General features: G+C 34.7%; 1 protein-coding gene across 1 annotated transcript; it reads right to left on the minus strand.

Annotated features, from left to right (window-relative positions):
- Positions 1-4,363: 4,363 nt before the first annotated feature.
- On the minus strand, positions 4,364-13,950 carry LOC114261072 (benzyl alcohol O-benzoyltransferase). The gene is given in 2 exon segments (XM_028201277.2): positions 4,364-4,582; positions 13,463-13,950. Coding segments are annotated over 2 exon segments (681 nt in total). The 5' UTR covers positions 13,925-13,950.
- Between the last annotated feature and the right edge of the window lie 226 nt (positions 13,951-14,176).

Here is a 14,176-nt window from a genome sequence, read left to right on the forward strand (position 1 = left end):
GTCTATATTTATATGCTGTGAGCATCACATAGTAACCTAGGCTAATAAACCGGAATAAGAACTCGCAATGTTTTCAAAAAATTGATATCATGGTTAGTAGAGGCCGGTCTATGACCGGGCGAGCGGGGGTGCTCACGAAGTGACCTTCCCCAATCGTACCCAAGTTCCCGAGCCGAGGCAACTTTGGTGATGACGGACACGTGGCCTTTTGGCACCGAGTCAGGGTTTCCTAAATTTCCCAAAATAAAATATTTAGGTGGCGACTCTGTATCTGGCGAAGCAGTCCATGTTTGGCACTTCTTTCAAAAATCAGTTTTCCTAAAACGATTTGCCGGATTTGGACTCTTTGGTTCAGACTTAGAACCGTGACATTTTGAGAGTCCGAGCTGTAGTGACCCTAAATGAACAGAACGGGACCTAAACCCTCCCGGGGCGTTCGGGGGACGTCTACACTTGGCTGACTGAAAAATCTCAGTACTCTTTCACAATTTCACTAGGGCTGGGGTTGGGGCTATACGTCTCGCTACTCGCCTACATACGTATAGATAAAGAGTGAGCTAATGCCCAGTGAATAATATTAGAGTAAAGAGGTTATATGAATGATACTCTTGAATAGGTGAATGATACTCATAAGTAGCACATGTAGATCATTACCAAAACTACTAGATGTGTGTATTTTGCGATCGAGCGTAACTTCTTGAACTCGAGCGGTAATGCCTTTTGTTTTGTGTCTTAGCACTCGAGCGTCACTTCTTGCACTCGAGCAGTGACGCTCGAGCGGAACAACTTATTATGTCTAATGCTTGAGCGTCAACTCTTACGCTCGAGCGGATTATGCGTATATCAGTTCGTGAAAATGAATTTTTACATCACTTTTTTAGATCTATTTCTCTCCAAACCCTAAAGTTGAAACCCTCTCTTTCTAAAACCTACCCTCTCTCTACTTTTCATCTAGATCTAGTGATCTCTCCACCCTTGTGCCTTTGTTAAAAGGTAGAGCACGTCGTGGGCTCTCTTTTCATCCTAGCAAAAGTGGGTTTCGGTGTCTTTGAAGTTTTCCCTTTGCTTTCTCGTCTTGTCACTTTGAGGTAGTAACTTTCTATACTCTTCTATAAGTTTTAACTTAGTTATTTATTGATGGGTAAGACATGTTAAGACTTGTTGTGATTTTCAACAAACCTAGGGTTCAGGTTAAAATTAAAAGTGGGGTTTTCAAATTAACGTATTGGAAATGGTTATGGGAGTAGATATGAGCTTGTGTTGTGTTAAAATAGTTGATTTTGGTGTTTGGCGTGAAATTGGGAAAAATGGGGGTTTTGCCCTAAAATGTCTTGATTAATTATTTTGTATAAATAATGAAATTGGTATTGGGAATATGAAATTGGATGGGTATTTATATAAAAGGTTGAATTTTATATGTATTATCTTGCACCTATGGATGGAGGATAGCTAGGATTGTTGTAGAAATTGCATGTGGATTAGGCAAATTGAAACAAATCTCTTAGTCATTATCATTAAATATGATTATGATTTATATACATTGTACATGTATAATGTTTGGGAGGAGAAAGGGGATAGACTCCATGTTTGGGAGAAGAAAGGGGATGGACTCCATTAAACTAAGTTAGCTTGTATATCCAGGGTGAAAGTCTCGAAAAACCACACGTATATATGGGTGCCAATTCCCACGGACAAAATTTTCGTAAAATGGCAAGTGAATGTATTTTGTATGATAATTATGTTGGTTACAGGCCTATGGGGTGTATCCTCTATTTGGTTGACTAATTGAAGTGAGAATAAATAATGGATGGAGATGTAAGTTTGCTATAACATGGTGTTGGAAAAGGTTATAAAAGATCTGTCATTTGGGAATTGAACATGTGCATCATATTTATATCTGTGTTAATATTCATATATTGTGTTAGATTGTTTCTACTGGGCTTTGGCTCATCCTACTTGGGAAACCATTTTCAGGTACTGGTGACATGCCTTCTCCAAGAACTTAGCTTGGGAGGACCTGGGAGTTGAAAGCTCTGTTTTCTCATTTTGTATTTAATATTTGTGCAGGCCTAGGGCTTTATATGTATGGAGCTTAAGACTATCTCTTTTGTTATAACCAAGCATAGTCTTGGAAAGATATAAGCCTGTAGGGCATTTATTTTGTTGATCTTTAAGTTGGTATCACATGCTATAGATTCAAGGTAGAGCTTATGAATATATATCGCACGTGTCACTTTTTTATAAATTAACTCTGATTAATGAAAGATTACTATTTTGTTTATGTCATTGTGTATATGCTGTTGGGGGCCGATTTATGGCATTTATTTCAGGGCGTTACAATTCGGAAAGCTTACCACATAGGTAGAATTTAGAAAATAAAGATACAGGAAGATGACCTGCATCGAGAGGGATTCAGGAAGTACAAATTACCCGTACTGTTGCTACACGCACTCATATAACCGACCCTCAGCCTCATGATTTTTTTAAATAATAATGAAAATAAAAATAAAAGAGGTAAGAAGAACTTAACTCAACAAAAATAAAATACATGAAACCTCACAATTCAACCCACAAAACCCAATACAAAGACATGCATGTTGCACTCCTTGATTCCACCAAAAGTAAAAGCACTCTTTGTTCACCCACTGATCAGAGACTCTCACTCCTACCTCTCCGTTGGCCGTGCCTACCAAGACCGATAAACACCCAAGACCGTTAAACACCCAGCTCCACTTCCATGGTCGGAACGCTTCTTTTCCGATTCAAAACTCCGAACACTCACTATAACCAAACACACCCAAGGACAATCAAAACCCACTGCCACAGCCGAACAAAACCTACTGCCATCTCCACTTCCATGGTCGGACACATCTTTTCTGATCCAAACTCTGAACACACCCACTGCAGAAGTTCCGGTGTTGGAACCCAAAACATCGAACAACCGTCAAGACACCTCCATATATCTGGATGAAGTTCACCCCTCAAACTCCCACTCAAAAAGGAGCGCTCAAATGAAATCTTAGATAGATCTGGATCGACTTCAACACCCATGTTTCCCCCCAAGCAAAGCAGGGAAGCATCTCCATAGAGCCAAACTAGACTTCATCCCTCAAAATCCCACTCGCAAAGGAGCGCCCGAATGAAGATCCTAACCAGATCTGAACATCCTCTATTCCGGTCCAAAACTGACCTCCTACCCTGTTTTGACCCCTATTCCAAGCACCCCCTATTGAAACAAAACATACAACTCCAATGAATCATCCAAAAAGGGGCAACAAACAACAAAAATTTAAGATCAACAGCACACAAAACACAACTAAGTGGGAAAACATTGTGGGAATCAAGTTTATTAGAAGGAAAAACCAACACACAAACACAAGAGAGAGCTGGACCAGCCAACTGCCATAGCCAAAGGCGGCGGCGGCCGGCCGGCCAAAAGTGAGGCCCGAGGGTGGAGGTTTTTAGAGAAACAAAGAGAGAGGGGTTTAGTTCAAAATCACCCTATCCATATTTAGATCCATCTCCCTCTTTCATACTATGTTAATTCACCAATTGTTCCCAAAAGATAAAGCTATTAAGAATAAACCAAACAATATATATCAAGCTAACATTTGTAATGAGTAAGATTGTAATGGTAAAATGTAAATTCTTATAAAATAATAAGAAAATACATACTGCAAATATGTGCATTACGTGTAATGCAAATCAAATCATTACATAGAGAGTAATAATGGGAAATTATTCTTTAGTTTTTATAGCATGGAGTTGGTGGACACACCAGTTTTGTTGTTGTTAGAATCATCACCCTTGAAAATGCTCTCACGCTCCATAACAAACTTTTCCATGGCAATAGGGGGAAGCAAATGGGGACCGTAATCCCATCCTCACCCATTTCATTTTTGAAGGATATAACATTTTTATCTTCTTATATTTATCACTTTACCATTGTTAGCATTGAACCCTCCGCATGCTTACGCCCTATTTGGGGACAAACTAGGATGCTTGTGGGTTAATATGCATACATTTATTTATATTATTAAGTGATTAACTGTTTCAAAAGTTTAAGTCATTGGCAATGGACCTAATAATATATATTAAATTATCACTCTGCTTCACATATAATCTCATCTTATATGTGGAGAAAAAAATAGAATGAGAAAAAAATAACAAAAGTTTTGATATTATTAAGTCATTAACTGTTTCAAAAGTTTAAGTCATTGGGCGTGGACCTAATATTATATATTAAATTACAGTAATGCTAGGTATCATGAAAAGTCTTTCATGAAACTGATCATGAAAGATTTGTGACCTTTGGATTACACTTAAAATAAAGCACCACACACTAATCAAGGTAATCTAAAGGTCACAGATTGTCATCATATTCATGGTGTGTGCATGTCACACGTGGCGGGTTCCTTGAATTGAGTAGTTCTCTTTGCCACACAGGCTACACAAATGGGGCATTCGCTCCCCATGCCATTTCTGCTAAGGTCATAAGAAATTGGAATACTCCGGTGCCATCAGCCATGGTGTGGTTGCAGCGGAAGGCAAAGATGAAACCGCCACATCGTAATCGAGTCACCTGTGGAGATGTTATATGTGCACCTCAATAGTTCATTAATTTTTCACATTACTCAACAAAATTAAACACACAAATAAAAGCTTCATAAAATGTAGAACATGTCTTTGCAATATGGTATCAAAAGACGTATCGGTATCAGTCGTGAAGTAATGATATCAAGATTATAAAACAATGCATCTTAGGAATCAGTGTCACATTCATATATATATATATATATATTAAATTATTAGCAGAATTTTAAAATATTTGAATCATTTGATTGTATCGGCTGCAGGTACAGTCCTACCTTGAGCCCCAAATTTCAACAACATTTAGGGGGCTGAAATAATATTAGTGGCCCAAAATTGAAGCCCAACCCCATTTTCATTAAATTCACAACAATTACAGACAAAACAAAAGGCCCAAGAAAACAATTTGGGGTTCCAATTAAAATTATAAAAATGTATAGGGGTTGTTTGTGATGATCTAAATAAGTACACTTTTGTCTTTTTACGAAAAGATGTGCAGAAAAGTAGAGAGATGATGTGATGAAAAAAAAATAAAAAGATAAAAAGTGTGTACTTATTTTGGGTTGCCAAACTTGGCCTAAGTTTGTAAATAACAAAACTTTATCCACTTCGAGTGTTGGAAGCAAACCGTGAGCAAACGAGATCGGTGAGTTTAAATTCTAGGACGAAGCAATAAGGATTTATACGACATCGATGAGTTCTCTATTTCTTTTTCTCACTCTTTGCTTCTAAATTTAATTTTTACCCTAATTCCCTTTTAAATTCATTGCTCTTTTGTTTTTTTTCTGAAAAATTATTAATAGCTCTTAATAGTTAGATTTAATTCTCATCAAATCCTATTGAAAATAAGTCTTAATAAAATAATCATTAAAATAATTTTTGTGATGATTTTTTGCATACATTGCTAAAAATTAACAATTAGTAACAATGTTTATAAATTATTGCTAAAAATTACAATTAGCGACATTTTTCTATGACGAATTTTTCAAACTATCGCTGAAAGTTGAAATTAGTGACCTTTTTGTAACTTTTTAAACTGTCACTAAAATTCATAATTAGTGACATTTTTTGTGACAATTTTTAAACTGTCACTGAAAATTAATATTTAGTGACGTTTTTTTGATAGTGTTTGATGAAAAATGTCATGAATTATCATAGGACCTATTGAATAATAAGTCCAACTATTAAGATTTACACGTAAGTCTCCTTTTTTTATTTGTGGGTTGTGGTGATTAGTATATTATTTCTTTTTTGATTAACTATTGATTTCATTACTCTTTTTTTTATTTGAGTGCTTCGCTTAATTTTACTTTTTATTTGTTCGCCTACTTTAGTATGTTGTCTGCGATCATGTATGATTCAGGTTCAAAGGAAATCACTAGGAAAGCAATCAATCCAAAACTAAATAGTAGGAGGGCATATGGAAGATTATTTAATATTACACCTATGTTGTATATTTATTGTTGGTAACTCACATCGTTCTATATAGGATACGAACATGTGCAAATATTGCATAATATGAGAGGGTCAAGCATACTCTGTGAAAGGTTAGAGATGATTGGATCAGTATAACCAGATGGGTTTGGGATATATGAGACATTACTTCTATCTTTGGGTTAATGTATCTATGCTTGCTCATTTTTTAATTTATAGTATAGCTCCTGCATGCAAGTATTCTCAGCGGTCGTAAAATCCATTGGCAAGTATGAGTTTGTTCGATATTTGGTTATATTGAAATAGAGATAGAGATGTAATAGTGTCATGCCAAACCATGTGCAAGTAAGAAATGTTGGAAATCAGGTCGAGTTTCAGACTTAGGTTTGGACGCCTATATGGCAAGACCTATGACCCATTTAGTGACCATGTTAGCTTGATTCGTAAACTACCTTATCTTGGAAATAAGTGTGAACAACCCACTATCTCATCTTATAAGAAGATAGAGTACGTAGTAGTTACATCTCTCCCAATATAATACAAATACGCATTATGTATTGCGTGAGATCAGAAAATCTCTCTACTTTCTCTCTCTAACTCCTACCATTAGAGAACGAATCATGTCTCTTTATTGTGAATAGTATCGATAGTTCTCTATTAGTTTTATCATATTGATGGAAAAAGGTTGGAGTTTATCATTGAAAACACATGATTCTCTCCAATGATCCATGAATTCAGTTTCAACAGATAAGGTAACCCGAATCAATTTATTTCCATTACGCATTATTTTTTCTATAGATACGTAATTTTTGACTCTCTAAATTCTATTTTGTCACATTTACATCAATTGTTTTACCTCATTACATCCCTTGACAGCAAAACAATTAACAAAAATTGATGGTTTTATTGAAATCCCACATTGTAGGGATATTACAGCTTCAAATCATTCCTCAAACTATAGGAAACTAGTTTCCCTCTATTGTTGAACAAATAAGCAATTCAATAAATTTATGCATTAGGTAGTTTTATTCAAGCTTAAAAATCAAATCTAGATTAATGATATGATAATTTATTACAATATCTAAGATAACTCTCTATTTTTTCTTCTCTCTCTCTCTCTCTCTCTCTCTCTCTCATATCCCCTCTAATTATTAGTCAATCATATATATTACATATCATTAGATTCAAAAAGTGGACTTATATATCATTTTCCTTATAGGATTACTTTGTATAAGGTACCTGCATAAGAGAATCTAGAAAGGCAAAAACATTTTTCTAAGCATTTCAATGTATTTATGCATTAGATTATGGATTACTCTGTTTGGTTTGAACTTTTCAAAAATAATTTTATGAGTTTTTAATTTGTATTTTTTTGTTCTAAGTGAATTTTTAAAATATTTTAATTATTTTTTTTAGTTTTTAGATTCACTTAATCTAAATACACTTAAAAAGTATAAAATTTGTGTAAAATTTTTTTAAAAATTCATTAAATACAAAAAATATACAAATTTAGTACATTTTCGTATTTTGTTGTATTTAAAATTTTAAAAAAAAATGAAATTTTTTATATTTTTAAATGTATATAAATTAAGTGAATCTAAAAAGTACAAAATAAAATAAAAAGGGTAAGTTACACTTTACACCCCTACACTTTGCACCAAATTCTACTTTGACCCCTACACATGAAATCGTGACAGTTAACCCCATACATTTTTGGTCAAATCACACTTTGGTCCCTACACATAAAATTGTGACAGTCAACCCCCTTTACTTTTGATCAAATCTTACTTTGGTCCATATACAAGTGTCAATGTCCCATTTCGGTTATTCAATTGTTTAAATCTTTAATAAAATCTAATCATGTAACAAAAACGTGACTACAACATAAAGGTAAAAGAGGAAAATCATCTACATTTTCTACCAATACACACTTTGTCCCAAAAATTACATTTAATTATGACTGTATTAGGCTAAAATAAAACGTAGATTATGAACGATTAAAAAGATGAATTAAGGTTTTGCGTAAATTGAAATCATAAAACTCTGTTTTTCATAGTAACACAATCTTCTGCCTATTCATCTTCCTTTCTCTTTGATTTCTTTGTTGTTGTTTTTTTTTTAATTCCAAAAATTCTATTTTCTTGTCCATTCGTCTCAATTTTTAGCATACGAACATATATATATATATATATATATACATATTGTATTATATAAGTCTCACATATTTATCATGTAGGATAAAGTGTATTGTTGAGAAACATGGATGATTTTCTTCTCTTATCATCATGTCGTAGTCATATTTTTGTCACATAAATGGATTTTGTTAAAGATTTAAAAATGAAGTAACAGAAGAGAAACATTAACACTTGTATAGGGATCAAAGTGAAATTTGAGCCAAAGTGTAGGAGGTTGACTATCACGATTTCATGTGTTGGGACCAAAGTAAGATTTGACCAGAAGTATAGGAGGTTGACTGTTATGATTTCATGTGTAAGGGCTAAAGTGAGATTTGATACAAAATAAGTGTAATTTATCCAAATAAAAATATTTTAAAAATTCACTTAAATTATAAAAAAAATATAGATTGAAAGTGCATAAAATTGTTTCAGAAATGCTTGAGAGCTTGAAAGTCTTGAGGCTCGAATGGCCCGAATTCAAAACGACGTCGTTTTGAATTTATTTATTTATTTATTTTTTCCTCTTTTATCTGTGAAACGAAATAGAGATCTATGAAACGAAACAGAGGGAGGGAGAAACAGAGAGAAGAGAAAGGAAAAGAGAAGAAAGAGAGAAAATGGATAGGGAGCTGATCTTCTCACGTCGTCGTCGTCGTCGTCGCCGCCGCCGCCGTTGCCTCTTCCTCTTCCGTCACTACTGCGACCATTACTATCACCGCTACACCACTCTATGGCAATCACTCTGTGTGTGTGTGTGTGTGTGTGTGTGTGTTTCATGGATTTGGCTTCCAGATCTGTATGTGTGTGAGGGGGGTATGGGTGTGGATTTGAATTGTGGATGGCTTTTGATTTTCCGTATGTATAGGGGGCGAGATTTGATTTGTGTGTTTCATGGATTTTCTAGATCTGTATATATTTTCCAGATCTTCTCTTCTGTTCTTTCTTCTTCTTCTTCTTCTTCTTCTTTTTCTTCTGCAAGTTATGAAATGAAAAAAAAAAAAGGATGCAGCCAAAATGACGTCGTTTTTGAATTTCGAGCCATTCAAGCTTCTAATTTTTCGAGCTACTTAGCAAGACTCAAATTGTTTTTAACAACTGTAAACCAAATAAAGTGCAATACTTATATATGTTATGTTCAAATGCTTATTTGATTAGGAGGTTCCCTCTAGTTTATAATTTTGACTGGAGGGTTCTGTTTGAATCATAGAACTCACCACACGTCTCATTTTGATAATTAAAATGATTTATTTTCTTAAACACTTTGTATGTTTCATCTACACATACAAAAAAAAAAGGGTCGATCTGATAATCGTAATCTATTTAATTTATTGCAGTTATCACCCCAAAAAAAAAATTAATAGCTTATTTTTAAAAACATAATTGTCATCTGCTGTTTTTTTTCATAACAAATGTGATAAATTAAATAAGTTACGATTTTTTTTTAATAAAACATATGAAACATCTAATAAAATTAACGGTTCAAATAACCAACACGCAACTCATGATAAACACCCCTGTACAAACTATAGATGGCAATCGGAACTCGACCCGACGGGGACCCGGTTCCCCGACTCCGAATTGAGCGGTTATTCCTCAAAAAATACCCTTGACAAGCCGGGGATGGTATTAAAAATTGAATCCCCAATGATATTTGGACCGAGGACGGGGATATATGTTTCAGCCTTGGACCCGACCCGACCCCGGCCCAGATCCCTACCCCGCTTGTCCCCACGTGAAATTACTATTTTGCCCCTGTTTATGTATAACATATGTGTGTGTGTGTAAGGTTTTGGCTGAACACTCACACAACACAAACACGAAGTCGTCTCTCTCTGCTCCTGCTTTCTCTCTCTCTCTCTCTCTTTCTCTTTCTCTGTCTAGGGTTTCGTCTTCCTCTCTCTCTCTCTCTTTCACATAACGACGACGCCAATTCTCCCTCACCGCCACTCGTACGTCACTGTCAATCCTCCTCCCTCACCGCCACTACTGGTTAGAGTTTCATCTCTCTCTTTCTCTCTCACACACGATGACTGCTGCTCCCTCACCGCCACTCCCCCCTCACCGACGATCCTCTCTCACCGTAGATTTTCAAAGGGTATATCTTTTTCTCTCTCTCTCTTGATTTTGATATAGGGTTTGCATACATATATATATATATATACATATCTGTGTGTATATATAGTATCTCTCTCTTAAGGAATTTCGACCTCTGTTTTTTTTTCTCTAAATTTATTTATTTTAAATATATACATATATATATATATATATGATCTGTTACTGATCTGTTTTCGACGATCTAATCACCTGAGTTCTTAATCTGTTATTGATCTGTTAAATATATCTATACGATCGGTTTTTTTTTTGATCTGTTAAATAAATATATATATATATAGAGAGAGAGAGGGAGAGTTCTGGTTAAATATATATTTAGAGAGAGTTTTGGTTAAATATATATATGATCTGGTTAAATATATATATATATATATATAGAGAGAGAGAGAGAGAGAGAGAGAGAAAGAGAGAGAGTTCTTGATCTGTTAAAATAAATATATATCACTTGAGTTTATGTCATGGATTTCAAAGTTATGGGACTTGATATTTTAGGTCAGTTATTTTTTTTTATTATATTTCAAGCCTGATGATGATGTTGAGAAATTAGCCAAATTGAATATGGCAATCGTAACCATGGGTTTAAACTACAGCATTGGCTAGTGTAATATTACAGTTATGTTAACTTTTGTCATCTATTATCTTCCATTTTTGCTCACTACTGACATTTGGTTTGCTATTCTGTGTGTAGAAAGAAACACAACTAGGATTGGCTACACAATCTACTCATCCAGATATTTTCTCTTTATTGATTGTGGTTTCTAAGTGTATTTTACTGCTTCTGATGTGTTCTAAAGTCAAAATTATGTGAAGATTTTTTTTTTTTTTTTTTGGAAAAGAGTTCTCGACCTTCATCATTCTATTGAGAGAGAGACCTGTTTTGACCTGATTTGGAAAAATTCACAAACATTCATTAGTAGTTGAATCTTGCACATATCTGTTTGTTTGTTTTTTTAATTATGACCTGAGGCTGAATATAATTGTGACCTAAGGCTAAAAATTCGAGAGAGTGTAGTTTATTGGGTAGCAACACCAAAAAGATAAGAAAATTTTGAAGAAACAGTCAACCAATTATGTATTCCACATACTAAGAAATTAGGATTTAATTGTGCAACTAGGTGAAATTCAACCTACTTGATACTTCAGATAGCCTTATTGTATAAGGATGTCTTTTCTCGGTTGAAATTAGAGAGCCCTAATATAAAACTATGCCAAGTGAGCAAGAAGGGGAGTTTGCTAGAGGGATTAGTGGGAGGTTTAAGATTTTTTTTTTTTTCTATCAAAGAGTTATTTTCTGGTACTAAGTATCTCATAGCCAATGTTTGTTTTCCAGCTTTATGTGAGATTAGGATGACATTGTCTCAATAGCTCTCTTGTGAAATTGAAGTGATTAGAACAATCGCATCAAAAATGGTGAAAAAATTTGATAAATATTTGTTAGTGATACATAGTGTTATTGGAGTTGTTGTTGTACTTGATCCTAGGTATAAAATGAGTGTATTGGAGTTTTATTTTGAAAAACTTTATGGAGACAAAGCTGAAGATGAAGTTGATAGGGTTCGTCAGATTTGTTATGATTTGTTGCAAGAGTATCAGTACCGAGTTGGTATGGAGACCGATGTTGTTGGTGACTCTTCTACTCATCCAGAAATTGTTACAGAGACCCTTTCAAAATTTGATTTGTTTATTAGTAGAAAGAGAAGTAAAAAAATGAAGAATGTAAGATCAGAATTGGACCATTATCTAGAAGATGATGTTTTGCTAAGGACTTCAGGTTTTGATGTTTTGAATTGGTGGAAAGCTAATGGACCAAAGTATCCGACCTTACAAGCGATAGCTAGGGACATTTTAACTATTCTTATATCCACTGTTGCTTCTAAGTCAGCATTTAGTACTAGTGGAAGGTTGGTGAGTCCACATCGTAGTAGACTTCATCCAAACACATTAGAAGCATTAATGTGTGCACAAAGTTGGTTGTGGGGTGCAGAGATGAAAGATACTCATATTATTATTTCATTCAATGTACATATTATTATTTCACTTTTATATTACCATGGAATAATTTCAATACTGAATTTATATTCTTTACTTTTTAGGAAATTCAACATTGAAATCGGTGGGCTATGCAACTATATATGATGATGAGATCGACTCAAATGAGTCATGTTCCACTTTTGTGTTAGCTGTCATCTTTTTTGTTTTAATTGTTAACATTTTTTACATCTTATTATTAGTATTAATTATTTGTTTTTTTCCTTTTATTATTTAACAGGAATTCAAGTTGAATGAGGTGATGAAAGTTGTGGTGTGGTTTGTATGAGTATTGGAGAAACAATGGATTTGGTTTTTTATATTGCAATGGATTTGTTTTTTTTTTTTAATTTTAATTTTTGGGTAGCCTATCCCTTACGGGTTGTGCTTGGGACTAATTATTCTCTTTGCAACTTGTTGAATTTTCTTTTGTGTGTGGGCTGCTAGATAGATGTTGTTTTGTTGTTTGTGCTATTTTGTTGAACAGGATGCTATTCTCTATTAGACAGATTTATTGAATATTTGACAGATGCTATTTTTTTGTTTAGGATATATTGATTTGAATAAGATGCTATTCTCTGCTGGACAGATTTATTCAGGACATATTGGCAGATGCAATTTTGTTGTTTAGGATATATTGATTTGAATAGGATGCTATTCTGCTAGGCAGAGTTATTGAGTAATATTGATAGATGTTATTTTGTTCTTTACAAATGGAAAATATATTGACAAATATGTTTGAATTGGATGTTTATAGATTTTTTTTAATTTGAAAATATGTTGACAAATATGTTTGAATTGGATGTTTATAGATTTTTTTTAATTTGCAAATATGTTGACAAATATATTTCAATAGGATGTTTACAGATTTTTACAGATAAAAAAAAAAGGGGGGGGGGATTTTTCGGGGTCGAGGATCCCCGATCCCCGATTGGGGGCGCGGGCACGGGCGCGGGCGAGCAATGGGTCCCCGTCGGGAATCGGGGGCAAGGACGGAAAATATATCACTTTCGAGATCGGAGACAGGGAGTGTAATCTCCGGCCCCACCCCGCCCCGTCCCATTGCCATTCCTAGTACAAACAACGCCCTTAAGCCTGAATAAGCAGGAGAATATATATACCTGAATAAGCAGCAAAGGGGCGTTAAGGATCTCACTGGAGCCAGGGACATCGTAGAGAATCTGATTTAAAAATCGGTAAGGACGGAAAAGTGCTTCAGCCTCAACAAAATCCTGAAACCTAATATCAGCATCAGCCTCGACGAACCACACGCCTTGGCCGGCACACTCCACGATGAGCTTCCCACTAGGGCCTTCTTTCTTCAGGCGACCGGCAAGTGGGTAATAGAAGACAAGTGTCTGTGCCAATGCCTCTCTAATCACCTTCACTGGGTCTCTCTTTCCACCCCTTGATGGGCTGTTTCGATAAAACATTATTGCTGGGAGGTGACACCGGAGGACTTTTTGGTCATCCATGTCAGATAGCTCTTTGATTTCATGAGGTGTTGGCTTTGCTGGGGTTACCAGCTCTGTTTTTTGCGTTGTTACTGTGAACACCAAAGGGCTTGGTATTGGCAATGCCATAACTGAAGATATATTCAACTTGCACACAAAAGTGGAAGAAGGGTATGGGTGTACTACATTCTTGATGCTCCTATTTATACACATATTGACAAGCTTTACAATTTCAGGAGAAACAAAAAAATCAGAAATTTACATTTTTAGAAGTAAAATTACTGATTAAATTTGAATAATCTAATTTATCTACAATAAATCATTTTCAAGAAATAATATAACTAATTCATTCAATCTTTTTCATAACATTATTTATTCAAT

This window comes from Camellia sinensis, chromosome 10 (assembly GCF_055761805.1).
Source record: "Camellia sinensis isolate YWXY chromosome 10, ASM5576180v1, whole genome shotgun sequence".
In the NCBI taxonomy this organism is placed as follows: Eukaryota; Viridiplantae; Streptophyta; class Magnoliopsida; order Ericales; family Theaceae; genus Camellia; species Camellia sinensis.